At 43.7% G+C, this 26,765-nt stretch overlaps 1 protein-coding gene across 4 annotated transcripts in view; it reads right to left on the bottom strand.

Moving 5' to 3' along the window:
- Positions 1-12,462: 12,462 nt before the first annotated feature.
- LOC308266958 (putative RNA-binding protein Luc7-like 2) overlaps positions 12,463-26,765 on the bottom strand; it is a gene marked incomplete at both ends in the record, with an annotated part of 71,739 nt that continues 57,436 nt past the window's right edge. For 2 of the 4 annotated variants that reach the window (XM_080701351.1, XM_080701350.1), the window contains 5 exons: positions 12,463-12,640; positions 16,424-16,615; positions 18,771-18,800; positions 23,494-23,585; positions 26,542-26,718. In XM_080701351.1, the coding sequence (XP_080557477.1) occupies positions 12,463-12,640; positions 16,424-16,615; positions 18,771-18,800; positions 23,494-23,585; positions 26,542-26,718 (669 nt within the window). The remainder of the gene's footprint in view (positions 12,641-16,423; positions 16,616-18,770; positions 18,801-23,493; positions 23,586-26,541; positions 26,719-26,765) is intronic. The other 2 variants (XM_080701352.1, XM_080701353.1) reach the window with 1 other exon arrangement.

Below are 26,765 nucleotides of genomic sequence, written 5' to 3'. Positions count from 1 at the left end.
TCTCAGCTTCTTACGTACTGGGGTTACAGGTGTGCGCCCCCACGCCTGGAGTTCCTAGTTCCCCCTTAATTCTCCAGTTATGTTGCTGGAATCTGTCTGCCAAATTTTCATATTAAATCTCTACAGAAATATTAAAAATGTATTTTGACCTGAGGTTTTCTCTTTCAATGCTATTTTTTGGGGGTTGGTATTAATGTCACGCCAATGTCATCAGTAGAATCTGGGACATTTTACTTCTAAGATCTGGAGGAGTATAAATGCCCAGGCATGTTTGGCAGGAAAGACAGAGAAGCAAAATGTACAAAATGTACAAAATGTACCCACGTCATGTCCAAAGAGCTAGGGACCAACCCGAGACGGTTGTGCTTTTTTTTTTTAACTGGGGTTGGAACTCAAGGGCATTTGACCTCCGCGCTACACCCTCTGCCCTATTTTTTATTCTTTATATTCTTTATTTTGAAACAGGATCTCACTAAGTTACGGAGGGCCTCACGAAGTAGCTGAGGCTATCTTCAAACCGCGATCCTCCTGTCTCAGCCTCCCGAATGCTGAGATGACAAGTGTGTGCCACCACGCCTGGCTCCAAATTCTTGCTTTTAAAAATCCTTTTCAAGCCAAAGAGTGGGCAGGGATGGCACATGTCCGAAATCCTAGTACCTGAGAGATTGAGACAGGAGGATGATAGGGTTGAGGACAGCGTCAGCAAGTAGTGAGACTCTCATTAATCTAGAGAGACCCTGTTTTAAAAAAAATACAGCTGGGGATGTATCTCAGAGGTAGAATGCCCTGGGCTTAATTCCCAGTACCACACAAAAAAAAAATAAATAAAAATTAGAAATTAATAAAAAACGCTTTTTGGTTCGGGGTGATGGCACATGCCTGTGATCCCACTACTTGGGAGATTGAGACAGGAGGATTGCAGATTTGAGGCCAGACTCAGCCACTGTAGTGGGGCTGTAAAAAGGGTCTGGGGTTGTAAATTAGAGGTAGGCTACCCCTGGGTTCCACGCCCAGTGCCCTCCCAAATATCCTTTTTTTCTTTTCCTGGGACTTTTGAAATTAGGTTAAGGATCTTCAGGAAGAACAGTGCGCCTGGACCCCCAGGAGGGCCCGGTGTAATCACAGTAGTCGTTATGAGTCATCTTGGTGACACACACCTGCAATCCCAGCACTTGGGAGGCTGAGAAGAAGGGTCATAGGTTCAAGACAACCTCAGTACTTTGGCAAAACTCTCAGCAACTTGGTGAGACCCTGTTTCAAAACAAAAAATAAAAAGGACTGGTGGTGTAGTTCAGAGGTAGAATGGCCCTGGATTCAATCCTTAGTACCACAAAGAGGAGGAGAAGGAGGAAGAAGAGGAGAAGGAGGAGGAGGAGGAGGAGGGCATGGTGGTGCATGCTTGCAATCCCAGCATTTGGGAGGATAAGACAGGAGGATCATGGTTCACGGCCAGCCTCAGCTACTAGTGAGGCTCTTTGCAACTCAGTGAGACCCTGTTTCAAAATAAAGAATGAAAAATAAGGTTGGGGGTGTGGCTCGGAGGTAGAATGCCCCTGGATTCCAGCCCCAGTACTGAAAAAAAAGAAGAGGAGGAGGAGGAGGAGGAGGAGGAGGAGGAGGAGGAGGAGGAGGGGGGAAAATATGACTGGTATTATTTGACAGGTTCGAAGCCAGCTCAGCTACTTAGTGAGGTTCTCAGCAACTCAGTAAGACCCTGTTTTCAAATAAAAATATAAAATAGGTCTGGGAGTGTAGTCTGGAGGTAGAAAGCCCCTGGGTTCCACCCCCAGTACTAAAAAAAAAAAAAAAAAAAAAAAAAAAGTAAATAAAATATTTGAAATATCTACAGCAGACTCAAGGATGGGTGGCCTCTTTCTAACAAATGTCATTTTCCACCTCGCAAGGTCTTAAAGGCAAGTAAAGCTCTGACTGGCGGTGGGCAACTTCTGCTCTAGAGGGCGGCTGGCCCTGAACCCCTAAGGCATGTCCCCCTGCAGTGCAGACGGGGTGTGGGCCGAGGTGCGCGTGGCCAGCAGCCGAGGGAGCCCAGAGTGGACGAGCGCGCTGGCCGGGAGGCCCCCACCGGCGACGCGGCGGCCAGGCCCGCAGCTCGGCCCGCATCGGCCGCCACGCAGCTGCCAATAGGACCTGCTATAGGTGCGCTTGAGCAATTCCCATAGACTAGCGCCTTGAGTCCCCACCATGACCTAACAAGCTGGTGGCTGGCGTGGACCCTTTGGGTTATGAGTAACAAAACCCCGAATCTCCGGAGCCTACGGAGAACCGCCACGATGGAGGTGCCCGCCGTCTCCACGTGTGTATCTCAGGTCCCGGCCGCGGCGCCCGCGCTACCCGCCTCCACCGCGAGGTGGCGCTCGGCTCCTGGAGCTACCCACTCACGCCTGCAACCTAGGCGCCCATCCCCGCCGGCGGGTGGCGCGCGATCCCAGCGTGGGGAGGGTCGTGGTTCGCGGCCAGCCTCAGCTACTTAGTGAGGCCCTTTGCAGCTCGGTGAGACCCTGTTTCCAAACAAAGAATAAAAAAATAAGGGCTGGGCGTGGTGGCGCACGCTTGTAATCCCTGCGCTTGGGAGGCAGGAGGATCGCACGGGTTTGAAGCCAGCCTCAGCTACTGAGTGAGGCTCTCAGCAACTTAGTGAGACCCTGTTTCCAAATAAAATATAAAATAGGTCTGGGAGTATAGCCCGGAGTTAGAAAAGCCCCTGGGTTCCACCTCCAGTGCCACCAAAATAAATAAATAAATAAATAAATAAATAAATAAATAAATAAATAAATAAATAAATAAACAAACTGGGGGTGTTGCTCAGAGGTAGAACACCCCTGGGGCCCATCCCCAGTACCGCAAAAACAAAACAAAAAAACCAACAATCCCAGCCAGAAGGAAACCCAGTCACAAGAGGGACTCTGACGGTCCCCAGTAGGCTCGGTGCTACCTCTGAAAAGCTCAACTGTGGCCAGGAGTGAGGTCACAATTATTAAAGGGAAATGTGCACATTGCACTAAATATCACTGGTGGGGGAGGAGGGAGATGTTGACCACTTTTGTACTCCTATCTCTATTCTGCAGAGGAGATTCAAATAAGATAATTTTTAGAGTTCGGTAGGGACTAGGACTACAAACTCTAGAGATTTGAACAGACACTTCACCAAAGAAAATTTACAAAAAGCAAGTAAAAAGCCAGGCGTGGTGGCGCACGCTTGTAATCCTGGTACTTGGGAGGCTGAGACAGGAGGATCGCAGGTTCAGTGGCCAGCCTCAGCTACTTAGTGAGGCCCTCTGCAACTTAGTGAGATTTGTTTCCAAATCAAGAATAAAAAATAGGGCTGAGGGTGTAGCTCAGAGGTAGAATGCCTCTTTAACCCTCAGGTCTGCAAAAAAAATAAAAAATAAAAATAGCCGGGCGTGGTGGCACACGCTTGTAATCCCCGCGCTTGGGAGGCTGAGACAGGAGGATCGCACGGGTTCGAAGCCAGCCTCAGCTACTTAGTGAGGGTCTCGGCAACTTTGTGAGACCCTGTTTCCAAATAAAATATAAAAAAGGTCTGGGAGTATAGCCCGGAGGTAGAAAGCCTCTGGGTTCCACCCCCAGTACCACCAAAATAAATAAAATTAAAAAATGCAAGCAAAATGGCAAAGAAATAAATTGTGGTATGTTTTCACAATGGAAAAAAAGCAAACTCGCCAGGCCTGGTGGTGCATGCCTGTAATCCCAGAGCTTGGAAGGCTGAAAAGGGAGAATCACAGGTTTGAAGCCAGCCTCAGCAACTCAGTGAGATCGGTTTTTGTTGTTTTTGTTTTCTTTATTTGCATACTTGGGATAGAACCCGGGCGTTCCAAGCCACCTCCAACTCTTCCCTGTTGCCTCCTGTGTGCTGTACAGCGGGGACTCAAGCCTTCCACATCCATAGAACGCATCGCCTGTGCGTCTCCATGTTACTAGAAACAAGCGATCAGGAGCCCACGCGGGTGGGCAGCCGGGGGAACCCACCATGCTGGAACACCCAGCCCCTGCTACTCTGGCACCCCCCCCTCCCATCTGCGTAAACCCCGCCTCCTTCACCCACCCAGGCCCTGCCTGTTCTCGTCCAGCTTCCCCCCCCCCCCCCCCCAGTGCTGGGGATGGAAGCCGGGGCATTCTACCTCTGAGCTACACCACCAGCCCTATTTTTAATTCTTTATTTTGAAACAGGGTCTCACTGCGTTGCAAAGGGCCTAAGAAGCTGGAGCTGTCTGGGAACCGTGATCTTCTTGTCTTAGCCTCCTAAATGCTGGGATTACAAGCGCGCGCCACCACACCTGGCCCATTCTTTATTTCAAAACAGGGTCTCACTTAGTTGCGGTGGGCTTCACTAAGTAGCCGAGGGTGGCGGTGAGTCTGATTCTCCTGTGTCAGCCTCTACAGGAGCTCTTGGTGGTGACCGTTGGACTCCAAGATAGCACTTTTTGGTGGACTGGAGGCTTTGGGTCTGGTGTGTGTGTGTGTGTGTGTGTGTGTGTGTGTGTGTGGTTTTGATGGACTGGAGGCTTTGGATCTGGTCTGTTGGTTTGGGCGTGTGTGTGTGTGTGTGTGTGTGTGTGTGTGTGTGTGTGATTTTGCTGTACTTTTGTTCGTTGGTTTTTTAGTTAGCATCATTAGTTGCTATTGCAGCTTTTGATGGACAGTGCTAGGAGAGAGTAGAGGGGCCAGGCCAGGCCTCACCCAGCTCTCCCTGTGAGGACAGCCTCACAATTATGTGGTCCCCAGGGACATCAGCAAGGGCACTTTTGCCCGGGTCAAACTGGCCCGCCATATCCTCACTGGGACCAAAGTGGCTGTGAAGGTAACGTCTACATTTGGTGACAACCCCTTCATTGGGTCCTAGATGGACATCGTGAGGACAGTGGAGCACCCGAACGTGGCCCAGCTGTTGAGCTGTGGACATGGCTGAATACATCAGCCTGGCGATGGAGCCCGTGAGTGGGTGCTGCCGCACCGCATCTGGGGCTGCGCCAGCTTGGAGAAGGAGGCGGCCCGGAGGAGGCGGCGGCTCGGAGGGTGTTCAGCAGGTGGTGAGTGCGGTTCACTGCTGCCTCGAGAAAGGTATCAGGTATCAAGCACTACGACCCAAAGCCGGAGGACATCCTCCTGGACGCAGAGGGGAACGCCATGGTCATCGACTTGGGGAGAAGCTGGGCTCCTTCTGCGGCACGCCCAGCCCCAAAGATGCCCAGGGCCGGTGGACGCCTGAGGTGGATGTCTGGGCGTGGTCCTCTAGAGATGCCCAGGGCCGGCGGACGCCTGAGGTGGACGTCTGGGCGTGGTCCTCTAGAGATGCCCAGGGCCGGCGGACACCTGAAGTGGACGTCTGGGCGTGGTCCTCTAGAGATGCCCAGGGCCGGCGGACGCCCGAGGTGGACGTCTGGGCGTGGTCCTCTAGAGATGCCCAGGGCCGGTGGACGCCCGAGGTGGACTTCTGGGCGTGGTCCTCTATGCTGTTCAGTGCTGCCACCATGGAGCAGCGGAAGGAGCAGGTGCTACATGGAAGGCTCTCGGAGCCCCTAACATTCTGCCCCTGCTTGAAGGCCCGTCCATCATCTGACTGCTGCCCTGACCCTGAGGCCCGGGACCCCGAAGTCCTGAGGTTTTCCTGGCTGGGGCCAGGAAGGGAGCATTCGCCACTTCCTACCCACTGGGCCTAAAAGCCTGAACCCGGCTGTGCTGAGCGCCATGCAGCACCTGGGCTACGACCCCCCGGACAGTGGTGTCGGTGGTGAACAGGACGTATGACCTACCTGATGCTCCAACGCCAGGCAGATCCTGAGCAGTGGGGAGCGGTGCCGCCCAGTCCCCAGCAGACCCCTCCACCACCCTGCGAGTCCGTGCCCTCTGAGGACCCGCCTGCCCAGGAGGGCATGGTGCCGACAGTCTGTCCGCCATTCACCTGAGCTGCCCAGCCAGGAGGAACCTCGCTCCCAGCGCAGCCCCCCAGCATGGCCTGAAGTCCCCCAGGCCTGCCCCTGCAAGAGTAGCAGCAGCTCAGGGAGAGGCAGAGGGAGGCCAGTCTTCCCAGGGACCAGCAGAAAAAGCCCCCACTGTGCCCTGTGACCCCATCGGGAGCCCTCGCCCAGGGCCCGGGGGGACAGGAGGGGCTGGCAGCGGGTCTCTGGGAGGATTTGCACCCGAGTCCTGCACCTGCTGCTGCTGTGTGCTGCCCGCCCCCAAGCCAACAGAGTCGCTCCAGAGGGCGTGGGGGGGAGGGCGGGTTTGTTCAGCAACAAGATGGCTCCCAGGAAACCAGGTGGATGAACCGACACCCGGACCCTGACTTGGACTCGCTGCAGGACGAGTCCCCGAGGAGCGGGCGCTGTAGCTGTCAACCGCTGGGCTTCTCCACACTCACTTCCCCAGTCGGAGGCCCGCCTGGGAGAAGCTCCCTTTTCCCTGAGATGATTCTTCCTAAGTTGTTTTTCTTATAATAAAAGTGAGAAGCTGGGTGTGGCGGCACATGCTTGTAATCCCAGCATTTGGGAGGCGGAGACAGGAGAATCTCGGTTCTCCAACGGCCTCAGCTACTACTTAGTGAGGCCTTTTGCAACTCGGTGAGGCACTGTTTCAAATAAAGAACAAGAAATAGGGCTGGGGGTGTAGCTTGGAGGTAGAGTGCCCCTGGGTTCCATCTCTAGTACCAAAAAAAAAAAAAAAAAAAGTGAGATGCTTTTTAATAAATGTTTCTCATGAATCTTTTAATAAAAGTAACACTCCTGAAAGGTGATGTTTAAAAAATAAACTTAGAAACTGGGCGTGGTGGCACACACTTGTAATCCCAGCATTCGGGAGGCTGAGACAGGAGGATTGTGGTTCGTGGACAGCCTCAGCTACTTGGTGAGGTCCTTTGAAACTGAGTCCCTGTTTCAAAATAAAGAATAAAAACTTGGGCAGGGGGTGTAGCTCGGAGGTAGTGTACCCTGGGTTCTATACCCAGACCTGCAACTAACTAATAAATAAACATAAAAAACCTCCTCTCTTTGGGGTGGGAGCACAGAGAAGTAAAATATAAGATGCTGCCAGGCGTGGTGGCGCGCATTCGCAATCCTAGCCCTTGGGAGGCTGAGAGAGGATCAAGGTTCGCAGCCAGCCTCGGCCACTTAGTGAGGCACTTTGCAACTTAGTGAGACCCTGTTCCAAAATAAAGAGTAAAATAGGGCTGGGGATAGAATCCATTCAGAGATAGAATACCCTTCTTTAATATGCTTCAGATAATAAGATGGTCTAAATAAGACAATTCAGACACAATGAGTGGCAGTGCTTGGGAATGTCAATGACATTCCTCAGAAAAGCTCTGAGGCTTCAAATCAGGCCCAAATTGTTGAACAGGGAGGCTGTCTGGTGTAGTGGTACACACCTGAAATACTAGTACCTTGGGAGGCTGAGACAGGAGGATCACAGGTTCAAAGCCAACCTCAGCAACTTAGCAAGGGCCTCCGCCACTTAGTGAGACTCCATTTCCAAATAATAATGATAATAATAATAATAATAAATAAATAAATCAGGCTGGGGATTTAACTTGAAGGTAGAATGCCTCTGTACCAAAAAATAAAATATAAAATAAAAAGGCCTGGGGTGTTGCTCAAAGGTGGAACACCCCTGGTTCAATCCCTAGAACTAAATAAAACAGGACGGCTGGGTGAGGGAGAAAATTCTGGGGGGGGGGGGGGATAAAGTTTGAGGGTATATCAAGATTGTTTGCAGAGAAACACCTAGTTCTCACACACTGATGACAGCCAGAGAGACAGAGTGAAGAATCTGGCAAGAGACAAACAAATGGACTGCTCAAAGGATTGTGGGAGGGGCCGGGAGCATCGGCTCAGAGTCCAGCAGGAGCCGTCCAGGTGACAGGTGCCAGTAACTATGTTAGGGTTGACAGAGACTGTCCCCCCCTGGCTGTGGACCTACGATCCTCCTCTCAGTCTCTCAAGTACTGGGATTATAAACTTGCACCACCACACCCAGCTTGGTTTGCTTTTAAGCAGAAAAAAAAATTCCCAGCATCGGGAGTGGGGGAATCTGCTGCACGAGTCATTAATTCCTTCCTTTGTAGGGATATAGCACAACTTTACTCTAACTTTTGGTCACTTCCGGCTGAGAAAGGAGCATCAAAGGTTCGCAGCCAGCCTCGGCTACTTAGTGAGGCACTTCGCAACTTAGTGAGACCCTGTTTCAAAATAAAGAGTAAAGCCGGGCGTGGTGGCGCACGCTTGTAATCCCCGTGCTTGGGAGGCGGAGACAGGAGGATCACGCTGGTTCAGAGCCAGCCGCTCTGGCTTAAGAGACCCTGTTTCCAAAAATAAAAAAGTATAAAACAGGTCTGGGAGTGTAGCCCGGAGGTAGGAGGGCTTCCAGGAACCCCAGTACCACCTAAACAAAAACAAACAAACAAACAAACAAACAAACAGAGTAAAATAGGGCCGGGGATTGAGCATTGCAACATAGAACTTTGTATGGACTTAGGTGTTCATTTTCCTTGGGTACCCAGGAGTAGGGTCGCTGGGTCTTATGGTAAGGACCTGTGTGATTAAAAACCATATGCCAAACTGCTTATTCTCAAGTAGCTGTACCATGTTTCAATCGCACCAGGAAAACGGGAGTCCAGCTGCTGCCTCCTTTGACACCTGGCGTAGATGGCCTTCACTTCGGCCATTTAATAGATACGTCTGACGTGTTCATGATGCGGCATTTTTTATGGGTGATTTGTGTATTTTCTTTTGATTCTGATAAGAAAATGTTCAGACACTGCATTTTGAGGAAGCTTGCCTAAAACACCTGCATGTATCCCTGCCAATATTTTATTTTATTCATTTATTTTTTACAGAACTGGGGATTGAACCCAGAGGCATTCTACCTCCGAGCTACACCCCCAGCCCTATTTTTTCATTCTTATTTTGAAACGGGACCTCACTAAGTAGCTGAGGCTGGCCACAAACCCATGATCCTCTTGTCTCATTTTCCTGAGTACTGGGATTACAAGTGTACACCAGCCTGGCTTTACTTTTATTCTGAAAGTGTCTTGCTAGACTGCTGAGTCTTACTACCCGCAGAGGCTGTCCTGGAACCGGTGACCCTCCCGAGTACTGGGATCACAAGTGTGTGCCACTACTCCTGGCTCTTGGGGCATTTCTGATGCTCCCTTCTTGCCAACCCTACTGGGCTGGGGATACCTGTCGGGATTAATCATCCCACTGCAAGGGTCTCCACGCTAGGCACAGAGATGGGAGGAAGGGCTGCCTGGGGCTTCTGGGAGTTACTCTCCCTCCTCCCAGTGCTGGGGCTCTAACCAAGGGCTTTACGCATACTAGACATGTGTTCTACCCTTAAGCTGTATCATCTATCTGCCTTGGTCCTTGTGCTGGTGACTGGACCCAAGGACATTCTACCTACACTCCTCAGCCCTAATATATATTTTTCGCTACTGAGGATGGAACCCAGAGGCATTCTATCTATGAGCTACACACCCAGCCCTATTTGTTTCTTATTCTTTATTTTGAAACAGGGTCCAAGTTACAAAGGGCCTAAGTAGCTGAGGCTGTCTGCTAACTGCGATCCTCCTGTCTCAGCCTCCCAAATGCTGGGATTACAAGTGTGCACCACCACGCCTGGCTCTCCAGTCCTGTTTTATTTTTTATTTGGAAATAGGGAGTTGGATCACAAGTTCTGGCCAGCTTCAGCTACTTAGGTCCTTCAAAACAAAGTGAGACCCTGTTTTAAAATAAGGAATGAAAAACGGATGGAGGTGTAGCTCAGAGGTAGAATGACCCTGGGTTCAAGTCCCCAGTACCACAAAATAAAACAAAACAAAGAAATAGGGGCTCGTTAAGTTGCTGAGAGCCTTGCTTCTGCCTTGCTCTTAAAATACAGACAGAAAAGAATGGAATGGATTCTCTTCATACAGATACATGGCTTAGGTGCTAACCCAAACATGGAGTTGACATGTCTCTTGACTTTTTTTTTTTTTTTTTTTTGGTGGTACTGGAGATGGCTACCCTTGGTTCAATCCCCAGTACCAGAAAACAAACAAAACCAGATTCAAGCTGGGCTTGCAATTTCAGCACTCAGGAGACTGGGACAGGAGGATCAAAGGCTGAAGGCCAACCACAGTAACTTAGCAAGACCCTATTTAAAATAAAAAGGGATGGCATATAACCTGAAAGTAGAATGCATTCAATCCCCAGTACCAATACGAGTTTAAAAAAAAAAAAAAAGTAGACTCAAAATGGAACTTGGGAGGCAAAAAAGGAATTTGGAAACGATAAAGCCAATCTTGGCTTTGGGATTAATAATTAGAAAGGTATAAAAAGTCTTTGAAAAACAAATCTACTTAATATCAGAGGCTTTTGCCTTATTCTCGGCTCCGCAAAGTGAGACGATAACAAAGTGAAAGAGGCTTTCCAGAAGATAAAAGCACTTAGCATGCTTTTATTTACCTTACAGCATCAAAGTATTTTGCAAATATCTGACTAACCTCCTTAATCTTTTCTCCTTCAGTTCACAGCTACCACAGAAGTACCAAACACTGTAGGAAAAAGCGCGTAAGATCTCAGGGCTCTTCTGTAGCCAGTCCCGCCTGTAATGGGCCAGGGCCCAGAATCCCTGCCTGCACCCACCAGCTAATCTTTCTGATCTTACTCTACACCCCAAGATACTAAATCCAAAGGCTTGTAAGCACTTAGAGGAATAATGCAGACCACCCGGAACAAAGCAGAAACAAAGCGATTTACAGCAACCAAAAGTAAAACAGGGACGAAGCCGTTACATAGATGGGTCTCTCAAAGGAAACTGTACAAACCAAGTATGTAGAACTAAACTTGGCAGAAAACTTTTTAATAAGGCATTTGGTAAAGTGGGAACACAAAGTCCCCTCTTTGTTGTAAAAACTTTGAAATCACTTAAAATGGCATTAGTTTTCCTATTCTGTCACTTTCAGATAGACCCATATTCATGTCACATCAAACTTGCCAACTTTGGGGACCAAAGAAATAGTTCTTGATAGATGATTTTAATTATACTGATTTTGTTACCTAACATATTTTTGTTCCTTAGATTTTCTAGAATTACAAGTGATACTTTTGGACTATTGTTTAAGTCGCCAGTGGGTATACACAGTGTTTTCTTCTTTTTCCTTTTGTTGTGCTGGGATTGAACCCAGGGCCTCATGCACACTGGGCCACCCCTCCCTGCCCCCCAGCTACCTCTCTCACCGTCCTCCCTCTCCGGTAGCTGGGATTACAGGTACACATCACCACACCTGGCAGTACAGAGCAGATTACAGGTGTGCCACACCTGACAGCATGTATTATGTTAGTTACATACTGGTTTATTCAGGTTTGTTGAATAAGAAAAACCAGAAACTCTCAACTGCTTCTACATGCCCAGTCCTCCACAGCAGTAGTTAGGACAACCCTGCAGCAGCTGGATACAGTCAGCAAGGGGCCCAGGGGAGACAGGTCATCTAGAATCTTTGCAGTTATATACTGACTTCCTATGGTGCCTTGCAGGGAAGGTACTATTTATCAACAATGTAACAGAACAGAGGAAGTACTCAGCAAAGAGTTCTAGTGACAATTTACTAGACGAAGTTACAGTTTAATGATGGTGGTGGTGATTGTTTTCATTTTATTATTATTTTTTACAATAAGGGTGTAGCTTTTATACTCCACACACACAAAATAAAACAAGTGCTTATTACGAAAGAGTCCCTTGCCCCCACCCCCCGAACATCCTGAACATAGCAATTGGATGGAACAGAAAAATCAAGACAAGTTTGATTTAAAAATTTCAATAAAAAAGCAAAAGTATGTAATGCAACAGCTGTTCAACTTCCAACTCTAAATAGGCACCGTCAAACAAACAAACCTCAGTATTTAAAATTTCTCCAGCACACATTCCAGTATTAATGCTCTGAACTGTAATCAGCTAGTAATTAATAATGGAAATAAAACCTTAGAACAGAAGTTATATTGCTTCCCTGACCCTTTCTCTTACGGTTGGAGGGTGCAGGTATTAGGAGATACAAAAGTCAGGAGGAAGAAGAATTTAAAAAAAAAAAAATCTCAAAGCTGCTGCTGTTTGGAGTAGAAAGGAAGACAGCATCTTACAAATATTCAAAAATTCCCAAGGCAAGTAACACAATTCATTCACTATCACTCCTACTGGAAAGAATGGAGAGATCAGTGTCTTATTTTATAGACTGTACTTCAGAACTGCATTACAGGTTTACCAGAAACTATGGATGTCGTTTTAGGCTCCATTAAGGAAAACAGGTCCAGCTCAGATCATGTTAGATACTGTGTATCTAGCCTGCCTGGATCTGTGTCTGGAACTGCTGCTGTCACCCTGAACAGCTGTAAACTAAACAATAGCATGGAACTCCGTAGGAAGCTTAAGGACTGAAGATGTGCACACAGCTAGTTAGATCTCCCCTGCTTCGCGCTCTTCAGAGCTCCTCCTGTCTTCTGATCTGCCATTAGCACTCTCATAGGACCGCTTCTTATCTTTGCGATCTCGGTCACGAGGTGATCTGTCTCTTGAACTCCTGTCTCTGTCACGTGATGCTAAGTCTTGGTCTCTGAATCTTTCTTTTGAGGATCTGAAAAATATTAATTTGAGGAGCAAAATATGTTGGGAAACCCAAAATCCAAATGAAAATAGAGGATAAATATTAAGCTATTGATAGCTGAATAAATATATTAAAATACATCCAAGACAGAGGAGTTGGTTTTCTGACAGGAAAGAGCACCACAGTGGTTGACGGGGCACTAAAGTAAGATGGGGCGGGGAATAGCTAAGGGTGAAAAAACATAAGCTACATTAATGACAAGACAGCCATCTTGGAGACATCCATAAAGCTTCTCCAATTCATAACAAGTATTTAATAAAAATAATACATGGATAATAGCGCTTTAAAATGAAAGGTGTTGTCAAGTCTTTAAAAAAATATGTGAGAGAACACAGACTTCAAGTTGGGTGGAAATCACTGACTCAGCACAGGGGTCAACAAATCTTTTCTGTTGTCTAGGCAGATGGTGAATCTGAGTGCTGCAGGCCACAAGGTCTCCGTGGGAGTCGTCCTCTTTGTTTTCTTTTTATCAATCTCTAAAGAATTTAAAACCATCCATAGCTTCCTGGCTGTATTTGGCCTGTACAAAACAGTTTCCCAACACCTACATAAACAGCTACCCACTACTATGGCTTTAAATAATCACTTAAAAATCTGCTTTACTCCTCCTGAGTGAACTCATTAACACCAGAATGGAAGACATAAAAAAGATGACCACAGTATAATAAATTCTAGGTAACCATAACTGTTTCTCAATACTACCTTTTCCATTCCCACACCCATCTTCAATAAGAAAGGCGCATACAAAACAAGCGCATGTCAGATTCAGAGAAAACACCAAAGGGTATTATGGGACTGGAATAAATATAGAATTATCTATATACTTCCAACATTTAAAAATCAATCTGTAGCAAATATTACATTTACTGTTTCTTTACAGGTGACACAGAACTTTGACATCATTATCTCCACCCACATGCAGAATGAAGACCTGAGGCACTGCCATCCTGGAATGATACTCTTTATTGGGGGCGGGGGTGCCCTGGCATTCAAATCCATGGCCTTGAATGTGTTAATGTGCTTTGCTTATGAGCTCCCGGCCAACAGTTGAGCAATATTTTCAAGAAAATATAAGACAAAACAACAACAACAACAACAAACAAACCGTACTACACTCAAATTTAGAAATATAGTTAAGGAGGGTTAATAAAAAATGTTTAAATATCAACTGAACTTTCTACTTTAAGGTTTTAATTAGCTTTTTTTCTCTCTTCAGTACTCGGGATTGAAACCAGGGACACTCTAAACAGCCCTTTGCATTTTTTAAGTGTTTGGAACAGTGTCTCACTAAGCTGCTGAGGGCTGGCTGCGAACCTGTGATTCTCCTGTCTCAGTCTCCTAAGGACTGGGATTACAGGTGTGCGCCACCATGCCGGGTTTAATAACCTTAATTTAAAAATGATGTGTTTAACCCCTCCCCTCCCCGTGCAAATCTAGTGATTAAAAGTCTGAGTTAGCTCTATGTACAGACTTTGCAGCAATGAGACATGAAGAGAAACAATAGAAGTGACACCCAGGAATAAGGACAGTGGGCGCTGGTTAATCCAGAAGTCAATGATGATAACAGAAACAACTACGAGTATCAACTAATGCTTTGTGAGACTGTAGTGTCCCATATATGAGCAGTTTCCACAGTTTTACTCACACTAAAATCTCAATAAAGAAAAACAAAACAAAATAATACCCTTACCATCTCTACTTCGAAGATGGTCAAAGCTGGGATGATAAATACTTGGTCAATGCCACTGAACTCAAGAGTCTGACTCTGAAGTCTTCACTGTGCATGTCTGAACAGACCAAGAAGCAGAAAGCTGCAAATGTTTCCTCTTTGACCCAGAGGAAATTGTTGCCAGGGAATGGTCACAAAGATAATCTACTTATATCAGGAATCAATGCTTCACAGCACGGCAGGGAAACAGCAGAACATCCAGGATTTTTAATGGGAACATTACCTTCAAAAATTAAATCCACATATGTAGCAACAATTTGAGGTTAAATGTCAAGTAGCTTTTAAGGGCAATTATATGCTAATTTTTGGTAAAAACAATACTTTATTTTAAAGAGTAACTTGAATTCAAAGAGATAAGTCCTCTTGAGAAAAGCAAAACTTTTAATAGGTTTACAAAAATAAGCCTCTTTATGAACATGCTGAAAATCTTAGACGTGAGGGATATCATGTAGTGCTGGGGGAGGGATTTCCTATACAACTTCATAAATGCGGGCAGCACCAGCGACTAAGATGAATCGATCTCTGAGGACGAGCCTCCACGCCCACCTCCCACTTCCACCACCAGTAAGGACATGAAGAGCTCACAAACACCAGAAACAAAGACAGCTGGGCAGCTCAACACAAGAAACTGTCTGATCTTCCATCACCTAGCTGCATGATTCTCAAAATTTAGCGCTCAAGTTAAGACACATGGAGAACTTTTTAAAAATGTCTACCTCTAGACTGCACCTAGGGGTGGCCTCCAAAATCCAGTTTCAAGAGTAGCTTACAAACATCTTTTCTACCTATTTAAATTATACCTGCTTTATTCAAGTTTAATGACCTGAAGCCACGTTTTATTACTTTGGCATTTCCCTCATTTAAACTTATCACATCCTATGATATCCAGTTTAGCACTTTATAATCGTGGTCAAAGATTTCAGTTTTGTGTTCTAACTCATGTAGCAAATGTCTTAGAGCAATTTCAATATGGTTGCTCAACTACATTTATTTTTTTTTACTAAGCATAAGTGTAATACAAAGTATATATTTCTTACTGATTAAAGCCACCTTAAGGACTAAAAGAAGGCCAAAAATAATATAAAACATAGATTGAAAGCCTATTAAGCCACTCAGTTACTCTGAGTGATTTCAAGAAATGGGTAGCTGGGTTCAAAAGTGAAAATTTTTAACTTTTCCATGGATTCTATTATGGATTTTATACGGAATACTCCACAGAAAATGTAAGACTAGTAAGTACTAGACACTCAAAAATATTTATCCTGTATTTATTTAATAGTTGTTGGGGGTAGGAAAGCAATTTTAAGTATGATTTATATTCCGTAGAAATTACCTGGCTTTAAGGGTTATTGAGTGGCCTGAGAAATTTTGGGAGCATAGTCTCTACAGACTGAGTGCTAGACCCTAACACATACTGACCTTCTGTTTCTGCTAGATATGCATGTCCTTAAATACACTTTCATTGTGTGTATACTCGTGGCACCTTCTGAGTTTCCTCTTCATACCAAGAAGTCTTGTGGCTTCCTTAAACTTTGACTCTGCCCCCCCCCCCACCCCCGCTGAAGGTATACACAACACATTACCTACACTGCATATTAAATAAGAATATTCTAGAATGTGTCTGCTCTAAAAAAGTATACCAGCTCAAATATGTTTGGAAAAGAGTAAGTCAAACAAAGCTAAATGACTCTTAAAGGACTTCTCAGAGCCCCCAATTTGTTAATACATATTGAAAAACTCAAGAGTATTAGTACCTAAAATTATCTGCCTGTAAAATACTTTTCTTCAAGACACACTAAGCAGAGAAAAGCGATAACCTCTGCACATATCAGTTTCAATTTCTTACTCTGGCTCATATGTAATTCTTTCTGAACTACCCATATAATCAGAGAGAAAAATGTATACACCCACACACAAATGTGTACATATCACCAGGTGCAAGTTTCAAACCAATCATCTAAACTAAACAGAAGTAAACAAAGGCTGCTAGAAAGGAAGCTCCACATCCTCCGAGGCGTCAGTACCTCCTCTTGGATCGCTCTCTGCTCCTATCCCTAGAACTGTGTCGGCTTCTCTGGTGGCTCCGGCTCCGGCTCCGGCTGCTGGAGCGGGACCTGTGGCGATGGCGTTTCTCCCGAGACTTGGACCGGGTCCTCCTCTTGCGTTCTCGTGACATGGAGCGAGACCGATGTCTGCGATGCTCTCTGGATCTAGATCTACAAAAGACAAGATTGTCCTTAATTATCAGCTTGGTCAGCACTACATTTCCCATCTACTAAAGATTTTTCTATAAAGAGAAACTATTCACTGGGTGTGGCAGTGCACACTTGTAATCCCAGTACTTAGATGGGTGAGACAGGAAGATCCCAAGTTCACAGCCAGCCTCAGCTACTTAGTGAGGCCTGTTTCAAAATAAAGAACAAAAAGTAGGGCTAGAATAAAGAATAAAAAGTAGAGGTAGAATGCCAGGGCCATTCTGGGTCCAAACTCCAATACTGCAAAAACAAAGAATTAAAAAATTGGCTGGGGTTATAACTTGGAGATAGAATGCTCCTGGGTACAATCCCCAGTACTGAAGAAAAAAAAAAAAAAAAAAAAAAAAAAAAAGCCAGGCGTGGTGGGGCTCATTTGTAATCCCGGTACTCCGGGAGGCTGAGATTGCAGGTTTGAAGACAGTCTCAGCAAGTAATAAGACTGTCAGCAACCTTAGTAAGACCCTGTTTTAAAACAAAAATAGGGGATAGGGTGGTGTAGCTCAGAGGTAGAACACCCACAGGCTGAATCTGCAGCACAAAAAATAAAAATAAAAAAGAGAGAAACCGTTCTTTTGCAGCCTCAGTTAATGACAATTATATTCCAAATTATCTCAATCTATACTAAACTAAATCGCTGGTATATTAGTAACTACACACTAGGATTTCAAAATAAAACAACACTACATCTCAGAGGTCAATTAGAATTATGTAAATTTACATTGGGAATAAAAAAAGTGAAGGCCACAATCTGGACAACTACAATATACCATGAATTATAATATCTAAATGCTTTCTGAATTTACTTTAAACTAAGGTTTTCTTTTTCTTTTTTCTTTTTTTTTTTTTTTTGGCGGTACTGGGGTTCCTGGAAGCCCTTCTATCTCCGGGCTACACTTCCAGACCTATTTTATATTTTTTATTTGGAAACAGGGTCTCTTAAGCCAGCAAGGCTGGCTCCGAACCAGCGCGATCCTCCTGTCTCCGCCTCCCAAGCTTGGGGATTACAAGCGTGCGCCACCATGCCCGGCCTTAAACTAAGGTTTTCTTGTAGCATACTTTAGAAATTAAATATGGACAGGAGGAAGAAGAATCATGGAAAAGAATACTAATACTGTTTAGGATAAACTACAGTCTTTGAGTTAGAAAAATTATAGTACCTAACTTAGGAGGAAAAGAACATACAAAACCATTTTAGAGAATTTTACCTGAATTGGTTGGGGAGGGGGAAATATTGCTAATGAATGCACAGGAGAAGGAAAACACTTTTGAAGCTTCGACCAGATCATAAACTGACTTGTGTGGAAAGGTGGACATGGCAAGCAGAAAACAGAACCATTTAGCCGGGTGCAGTGGTGCATACTTGTAATTGCAATACTTGGGGGGCCGGGGCAGGAGGGTCATAGGTGAGCGGCCAGGCTCAGCATCTTAATGAGGTCCTCCACAAGTTAGTAAGACTCTGCTTCAAAATAAAAAATAAAATAGGGCTGGCACTGTAGCTCAGAGGCACCTTAGTTCAGTCCCCTGTACCATAAAAAACAAACAAACAGAACCATTTGAGTGGACCAAAGAGGGAAGAAAGGCATGCAATTTCACTTAAAAATTCACTTTTAGAGTAATGCTCTAAAACAGGTGTGGTGAAAGTCGCACAACTTTAAATTTACTAAAAATCAGCCAGGCGCGATGGCGCATGCTTGTAATCCCAAGCATTCGGGTTGTGGAGAAAGGAGGATCGTGGTTTGCGGACAGCCTCAGCTACTTAGTGAGGCCCTCCACAACTTCGTGAGACCCTGTTTCAAAATGAAGAGTAAATAATAGGGTTGGGGGTGTCGCGCAGAGGTAGAATACCCCTAGGTTCCACCCCAGTACCTTCCCCAAAAAAAAGAGTAGCTTGGAGATAGAATGCCTCTGGGGTTCCATCCACAGTGCCAAAGAACAGAAACAAAACTAAGTCATGGTTTATGAATATCTTTTCATCAGTTTTTCCTCAAATGACAATGCTTAAAACTGAACTACCAAAGAAATGGTGATAATTTATTCTCATTATTTTTTATAAGATAGTTAAGTCTATAAACACTACTTTTGAAAAAGACCTGTAACTATCTTGCAAAATACTTACCTTTTGGGATTCTTGCTATGTGATCGGGACCTAAAAAAAACAAAACTGACTATTAAAAAATAGTGCAGTGTGCTGTTATGTTATATTCATCATCATTCCTAATTTTAGATTAGTTTTTAAAATATAAGACATGTATTTAGGCACAAAAATCCTTTCCAAAATGAACACAAACCTTGCAGACTTCCCTATCTTGCTGGCTCTTAAAAAATATGATCAGCTGGGCACAGGGGCACATGCTTGTAATCCTACTTCGGAGGTTGAGACCGGAGGATCATGGTTCAAGGTCAGCCTGAGCTACATAGTGAGGTCTTCTGCAACTTAGCGAGACCTTGTTTCAAAATAAAGAATAAAAAGAAAAGGGCTTGGGGGTGTAGTTCATAGCACAGAGGTAGAAGGCCCCTGGGTTCCATCCTCAGTACAGGGGGAAAACAAAAGTACAATCATGAAGACTAAAGCATAGTATATCACAGCTCCTCAATTCTCCAGAAACTACTTCCTAGCCTGAAAATAACTGTTGCTTATAGCTCTGCATTCTGTTCTTCTCTACTGGTAATAGAATTTATACAATCCGGAGCCAGGCACGGCATGTACTTGTAAATCCCAGCATTCATGAGGCTGAGAAAGGAGGATCACAGTTCGTGGACAGCCTCTCAGCTACTTACTGAGGCCCTTTGCAACTCAGTGAAATCCTGTTTCAAATTAAAGAATAAAAAATAGGGCTGAGGGTGCAGCTCGGAGGTAGAATGTCCTGGGTTCCATCCCCAGTACTGCAAAGCAAAAAAAAAAAATAAAAATAAAAAAAAATTAAAAAAAGAAAGAATTTATACAATCCGAAATGCATAGCTTGTAACTATGACCTCGTACTATAATCCCTAGAATACCCCGATTGATATTACATCAGTTTCTTCACATGATCCAGACGCTAACGCTCAATAAATAGTAACTATATGTGTATATGTATACACATATACAGTGCAGGGTATACACATATGCAGTGCAGGGTTTTGAACCCAGGGCGTCACACATGCTAGACAAGTACTCAAGCAATGTACTACACACATCCTCGGCCTTTTTTAATACTGTTTTGAAACAGAGCTTCACTAGCCCAGGCTGGTCTGAAAACTTGCAATCCTTCTGCCTCAGTCGACCAAGCAGCGTCACTGCACCCAGCAGATGTGAGTTTTAACTCTGGCTCTACCATTCACCGTGTATGTGACCTGAGGTAACTTATATACCCTCCTGTAGTTTAGTCTATCATCGGCAAAAGAGAGACAGTAATGTAAATTTTCACTGGAGGGGGTGTACAATTTTAGGGTTAAATGATACACTTCTTAGTGTGGTGATGGCATTTAGTAATCACCCAATAAGTGCTAAGATTTTTAAAAATTGTCCTTTTTAGCACCTTAGACAGAATCTAATCTTGTATCATTTTATACTAGTTTATCTTCCAAACCTAGTTATAATACTTTTTCAAGTTTGTAGAGAAAAAATTTTAAACACTTCTGAAATATGAAAATGTTTCATAATGTCAAAAAAAAAAAGCCTGTAAGCTGGCAAGCAAAGGTGTGAGATGTGTGTTTTCTCATTATCTATAAATGTGAAAAAGCATAATCCTGCAAAATGTTTTGTTCTCATTTGACTATGACCTTAGTTTAATCTTAAATTGACAATTAGAGTGTTATGTAAAATACTATTTATACTATCCTAAATGTTATATAAAGTACTATTTATACTGTCCTAAATATTACAATACTGGGCAGTATCCCCATAAGAACTTAATGTACACCAGAGGATGGAGACGACCAAGGAGCAAGGAAGTAGAGCTTTGAGGGAGAGTTTATAGGAGATGGAGGGAAAATATACATATTTACACCTATATATTTAATATACCTTTTCATATAAAGGTATATGTGTGTGCGCGCGCATATATATGTAAGTGCATATAAATATACAGAACCAGGCATGGTGGTGAGTTGAAGAAACTGGCCTTGAACCTGTTATTCTCGTCTCTGCCTCCAAATACTGGGATGACAGGCCTGGGGGATGTGAAGAACTCTAAGATGGCCAGGCACCGTGGTACACACTACTAATCCCAGTACTCGGGAGAATGAGACAGGAGAATCACAGATTCCAGGATGGACTTAGCAACTTAGCAAGACCTTAAGCAACTTAGGGAGACCATGTTTCAAAAAAAAAAAAAAAATAGAGTAACAAGGGCTAGGAGTGTACCTCAGAAATAGAATGTCCTTGGGTTTTATCCCTAGTACAAAAATAAATAAATAAAAACAGGGTTGGGAGTATAACACAGAGGGAGAAGGTCCCTGCGTTCAATTCACAGTACCCCAAAACAGTAAATAAATTACATATTAAGAATATAGCATAGCCGGGCGTGGTGGCGCACACTTGTAATCCCCGCGCTTGAGAGGCGGAGACAGGAGGATTGCCCAGGTTCCAAACCAGACTTGCTGGCTTGAGAGACCCTCTTTCCAGCCAGGTGTGGTGGCGCATGCTTGTAATTCCAGCATTTGGGAAGCTGAGACCGGAGGATCACGGGTTCGCAGACAGCCTCAGCTACTTAGCGAGGCCCTCTGCAACTCAGTGAAACCCGGTTTCAAAATAAAGAATAAAAAAATAGGGCAGGGGGTGTAGCTCGAAGGTCAAATGCCCCTGGGTTCCATCCCCAGACCTGCCAAAAAAAAAAAAAAAAAAAAAAAAAAAAAGGAGGGGGGGGGAACCACCCTGTTTCCAAATTTAAAAAAATATAAAATAGGTCTGAGAGTGTAGCCTGGGGAAGGGTTTCATCCCTGGTACCACAAAAAAAAAAAAAAAAAAAAAAAAAGCTCTGGTACAAATCTAGCCCAAGATGTACAATCAAAAAACTAGAAAAGGATTTTATCAATTTTTTTTGTGTGTGGTACCGAGGGGTAGAATCCAGGGGCTTTTCTACCTCCGGGCTATACCCCCAGACCTATTTTATACTTTATTTGGAAACAGGGTCTCACTAAGTTGATGAGGGCCTCACTAAGTAGATGAGGCTAGCTTTGAACTTGTGCAATCCTCCTGTCTCAGCCTCTCATGCGCGGGGATTACAAAAAAAAAGAACTTTTAGGTCTTATAACAGTACCGGGAATAGAACCCAGGGGCATTATACCTCTGAGCTACACCCCCAGTCCTAATTTTTTTAGTCTTTTTAAAAATTTTATTTATATTTTTTTATTTTTGGTGGTACTAGGGATGGAACCTTTCTACCTCCGGGCTACAATCCCAGACCTATTTTATATATTATTTGGAAACAGGGGCTCTTAGCTGGCTCCGAACCTGCAGGATCCTCCTGTCTCCGCCTCCCAAGCGCAGGGATTACAAGCGTGCGCCACCACGCCCAGCCTTTTTATTTTTCAAACAGGGTCTCACTGGGTCAGTGAACCGCCATCCTCCAATCTCCGCCTCCCGAATGCTGGGATTACAAGCGTGCACCACCACGCCTGGCTTAAAGGTATCATTCTTTAGTCATTCTTTCACATATTTTGAAAATCACAGTTAGTTAAATGGTGAATGAATTCAAGTGAAGTGTCCCTAATTTGAAAATCTGAAATAAAAAACTTTTGGAACAAAGGCTTGATGCTCAAAAACTTTTAAGATTTTGAAGCATTTCAGTTAGGCATGGTGAACAAATGCAATCACAGTAACTGAGAAGCTGAAAAAAGAGGATCACAGGTTTGAGGCTAGTCTCAGAAATTTAGCAGGATAGTTGGGGCGGGGGCTGGAGAGTATAGCTCAGAGGTAGGATGCAACTGGGCTTAATCCCCAACAGCCCTTTCCCCAATAAAAAGATTTTTATTTTTGGGGGTGGGGGGCAGTACTGAGGATTGAACCCAGAGGCATTCTACATCTGAGCTACACTCCCAGCCCTATTTTTCATTCTATGTATGTATGTATGTATGTATGTATGTATGTATGTATAGTGCTAGGGATGAAATCCAGGTGCATTAGACCTCAGAGCTACACCCTCAGCCCTTTTATTCTTTATTTTGAAACAGGGTATCACTAAGTTGCTGAAGGCCTCACTAAGTAGCTGAGGCTGGCCATGAATCCTGATCTTTAGCCTCAGCCTCCCAAGTACTGGGATTACAAGCTTTATTGTTAAAAATCTCCTGAGCCTGGCATGGTGGTGCACACTTGTAACCCCAGCATTCCATTCGGGAGGCTGAGACAGGAGAATCATGGTTTGCAGACAGCCTTAGCTATTTAGTGAGGCCCTCCGCAACTTAGTGAGACCGTCTCAAAAGAAATAATAAAAAACAGGGCAGGAGTTATAGCTTAAAGATCAAATGCCCCGGGTTCCATACCCAGACTTGCCAAAAAGAAAGAAAGAAAGAAAGAAAGAAAGAAAGAAAGAAAGAAAGAAAGAAAGAAAGAAAGAAAGAAGGAAGGAGAGAGAGAGAAAGAAAGAAAGAAAGAAAGAGAAAGAAAGAAAGAAAGAAAGAAAGAAAAGGAAAATCTCCTGAATTTGGCAATTTCTGGTTCTAGCATTTCAATAAAAGGGTACTCAGTTTGTGTAATTGTATAACAACTGCCTGGCATGGTAGTATTTTTTAAAATGAAGCAAAAATTTCCCAGTTTCCAGAGCAAATCTAATAGCATCTAAAATAATATATCAATCACATTTCTTTTTAAAACTGGGAGACTAAAACTTTCAACACTTGGACTGTTTACCACACCATACCTTCTCAGCTTCTCCCTTTCTTCTCTCTCTCTCTCTTCTCTTCGTTTCAGGCGTTCCTGGTTCCTTTTCTCCTGCTTCTCAGCAACAACTCTCTTAAAAATGATAATAAATGAACACATTAATTGGGGCAATTTTTCACTACCTTTACCCTAATTTTACTGTATCTGATTTTTAATATTGTACAATACCAAAACCTGCCGAATAAATAGTCAACTTGAAGTTTTGCCAACTATAATTATTAAGCGTATAAATTTGCCTTCTAGAATCTTTCCTTTTTGCAAAGAATGTACAAAATTTCATGCTTCTCCACAATTTTTTTTTTTTTTTTTTTTGCGGTACTAGGGATGGAAGCCAGGGGTATTCTACCTCTGAGCTACACCCCTAGCCCTATTTTTTATTCTTTATTTTGAAACAGGGTTTCACTGAATTGTAAAGGGCCTCACTAGGTAGTAGCTGAGGCTGTTCACAAACCACAATCCTCCTGTTTCAGTCTCCCAAATGCTGGGATTACAAGCATATACCACCACACCCACCTCCATGATTTCTTAATGACATTTCAAAATCAATTCTGTAAGATTTTTCTCCTCTAAATTTTTCCCAAGATTATTTTAACTTTTTTTTCAAAAGAACAACCATTATAAATCAAATTCTCATTTCCTATGACCTCTGATGTGGAATTATCTTGCCACTTATCTCTCTCTCTCTTTTTTTTTTTTTTTTGTGGTACTGGGGATGGAACACAGAGGCATTTTACCTCTGAGCTATACCCCCAGCCCTACTTTTTATTATTTTGAAACAGGGTCTCAGGGAGTTGCAAAGGGCCTCACTAAGTAGCTGAGGCTGTCCAAGAACTGCGATCCTCCTGTCTCAGCCTCCCAATCCTGTCACTTCTGATCACCACTCTGATGCTGCTGCCTTTAAAGATATGAGTAAAGTACAAAAAAGAGTTCTGTTACTGAGTCTCTATCTGCAAATACTCCCAAGTACTGTTTATTGAGTTTTAACAGCCGAACAACCATGTGTTATGATCAAATTCATTTTTGACACTGTTTAAACACTTACTTGAGATCATCTTAGCTACTCAAAAAATAGAGAAGACCTCACTGAATACTGAAAATATGGAGATATCTCTGGGTGTTTTCTGATCCTACATTACTTTAAATGTCAAGCTTGAGCCGGACGACCGGAGGATTGTGGTTCACAGACATCCTCAGGTACTTATGAAGGCCCTCTGCAACCAGTGAGACCCTGTTTCTAAATTAAGAAGATTAGCTGGGAGTGGTGGCACGCGTTTGTAATCCCAGCATTCGGAAGGCTGAGACCGGAGGATCACAGTTGGCATACAGTCTCAGCTACTTAGTGAGGCCCTCTGCAACTCAGTGAGACCCAGTTTCAAAATAAAGAATAAAATATAGAGCTGGGGGTGCAGCTCAGAGGTAGAATGCCCCTGGGTGCCACCCCCAGTATTGGAAAAAAAAAAAAAAAAAAAAGTTAAGCCTGGATTAATTCCAGTGACAAAGTGCATATAAAGTGACTATCCAGTGTTGCCAATCTTTAAGCTAGTCCTCAATTTGTGACAAAATGCTATAGTGCCATAATTCTTTAAGAAACAGCCACATCAAGCCGGGTGTGGTGGCTCATGCTTGTAATCCCAGTATTTGGGAGGCTGAGACCGGAAGATTACGGTTCGCAGACAGCCTCAGTTTAGTGAGGCCATCTGCAACTTAGTGAGACCCTGTTTCAAAATAAAAGAATAAAAAATGGGACAGGGGGTTTAGCTCGGAGGTCAAATGCCCCTGGGTTCCATCCTCAAACCCACATACAAAAAAAAAGAGAAACAGCCACATCAACTTGTTGAAAAGCAAATTAATGAAAGCTACTGATTCTACATTACCATTGCAACCTCAAAATATCCCACTTTTTAAAATGTCCTTGCTTTATTTCCTCAAAAAAATAGGGAGAGGGCTAAGAACTGTGTTGCTTTTCTACAACAGCATTTATATTTAACAGTGACTGTCCTTTCAGAGGTTTCATCCAAAGTCTTTTTAGAAATGCAGGCAGAAGCATAAACTGGAGATTTCTACAAGATTAGTGTTTAGTGAAGAACTGTAAAGTATCTCGATTAAATATTGGGCTCATTTTCTCAATGTGTCTATAAAGTAAATAATATTAATATATTATTGAAGGCCAGGCATGGTGGTGCATCCTTGAAATCCTAGCATTTGAAAGGCTGAAACATGAGGAATGCAGTTCGCGAACAGCTTCGGCTATACTTAGCGAGGCCCTTTGCAACAACTCAGGGAGACCATTTCAAAATAAAGAATAAAAAATAGGGCTGGGGTGTAGCTCAGAGGTAGAATGCCATGGATTCCCTCTCAATTACTGGAAAAAAGAAAGAAAGAAAAAACAAAAAAAGTGTGTGTGTGTGTGTGTGTGTGTGTGTGTGTGTGTGTGTGTGTGTGACTTTGTTGAAAAGAATCTATGGCATTTCAGAGAATTTGATTTAGTGGTGACTAATTCAACATATCCAACAAAAAATGACACCTCTCAGAATATTGAAAAACCTGCTTCTCAGACATCATATATTAGGTCAGCTTTCATTTCTATTTATAATCCTATACTAGCCAAGCGTGGTGGTGCACACTTGTAATCCCAGTACCTGGGATGCTGAGACAAGAGGATCACAGACTCAAGGCTAGTCTCAACAACTTAGTAAGGCATTGTTTTTTCAAAATAAAAAATAAAATAGGCCTGGGGGTGTAACTAAGAGGTAGAATGTCCCTGGATTCAATTCTCAGTAATACACATAGACACACACACTAAATAAATTAATTAATTAAAAAAGTAGGCTGGGGATGTAGCTTAGAGGTACAATGTCCCTGATATTCTATCCCTAGTACCAAAAAAAAGCCTATTCAGTATGAATCAGTAGCAGATACTAAAGAGAAATGAATCACAACTGAAAATATTGTTTCAATGACAACTTAAAACAAATTAATACAAGTGACTAAATAGGATAATGTCAAGAATATTAATTTACCAATGTACCTTTAATTCTTCAAGCTTCTCTCTTATTTCAATAAATCCCAGGTGCAGTTTACCCCCAAAATGGTCAGCCAGTCGTCTATCATTATCATGAAGACCTAAATAGGCAGAGCAGACTTCACAAACTCGAAGTTTCTGCTGTTGGAAACTGGAAGCCGGCATAGAATTGCGATAAACTTCCTAGACAAAAGTGAAAAAAAAAAAAATAATATAAAGCTCATTAAAAG

The sequence above is a fragment of the Muscardinus avellanarius genome (genome assembly GCF_963383645.1).
Source record: "Muscardinus avellanarius genome assembly, chromosome: 9".
In the NCBI taxonomy this organism is placed as follows: Eukaryota; Metazoa; Chordata; class Mammalia; order Rodentia; family Gliridae; genus Muscardinus; species Muscardinus avellanarius.
The sequence above is the reverse complement of the archived record's forward strand: the minus strand, read 5'-3'. Positions and strand labels throughout refer to the sequence as shown.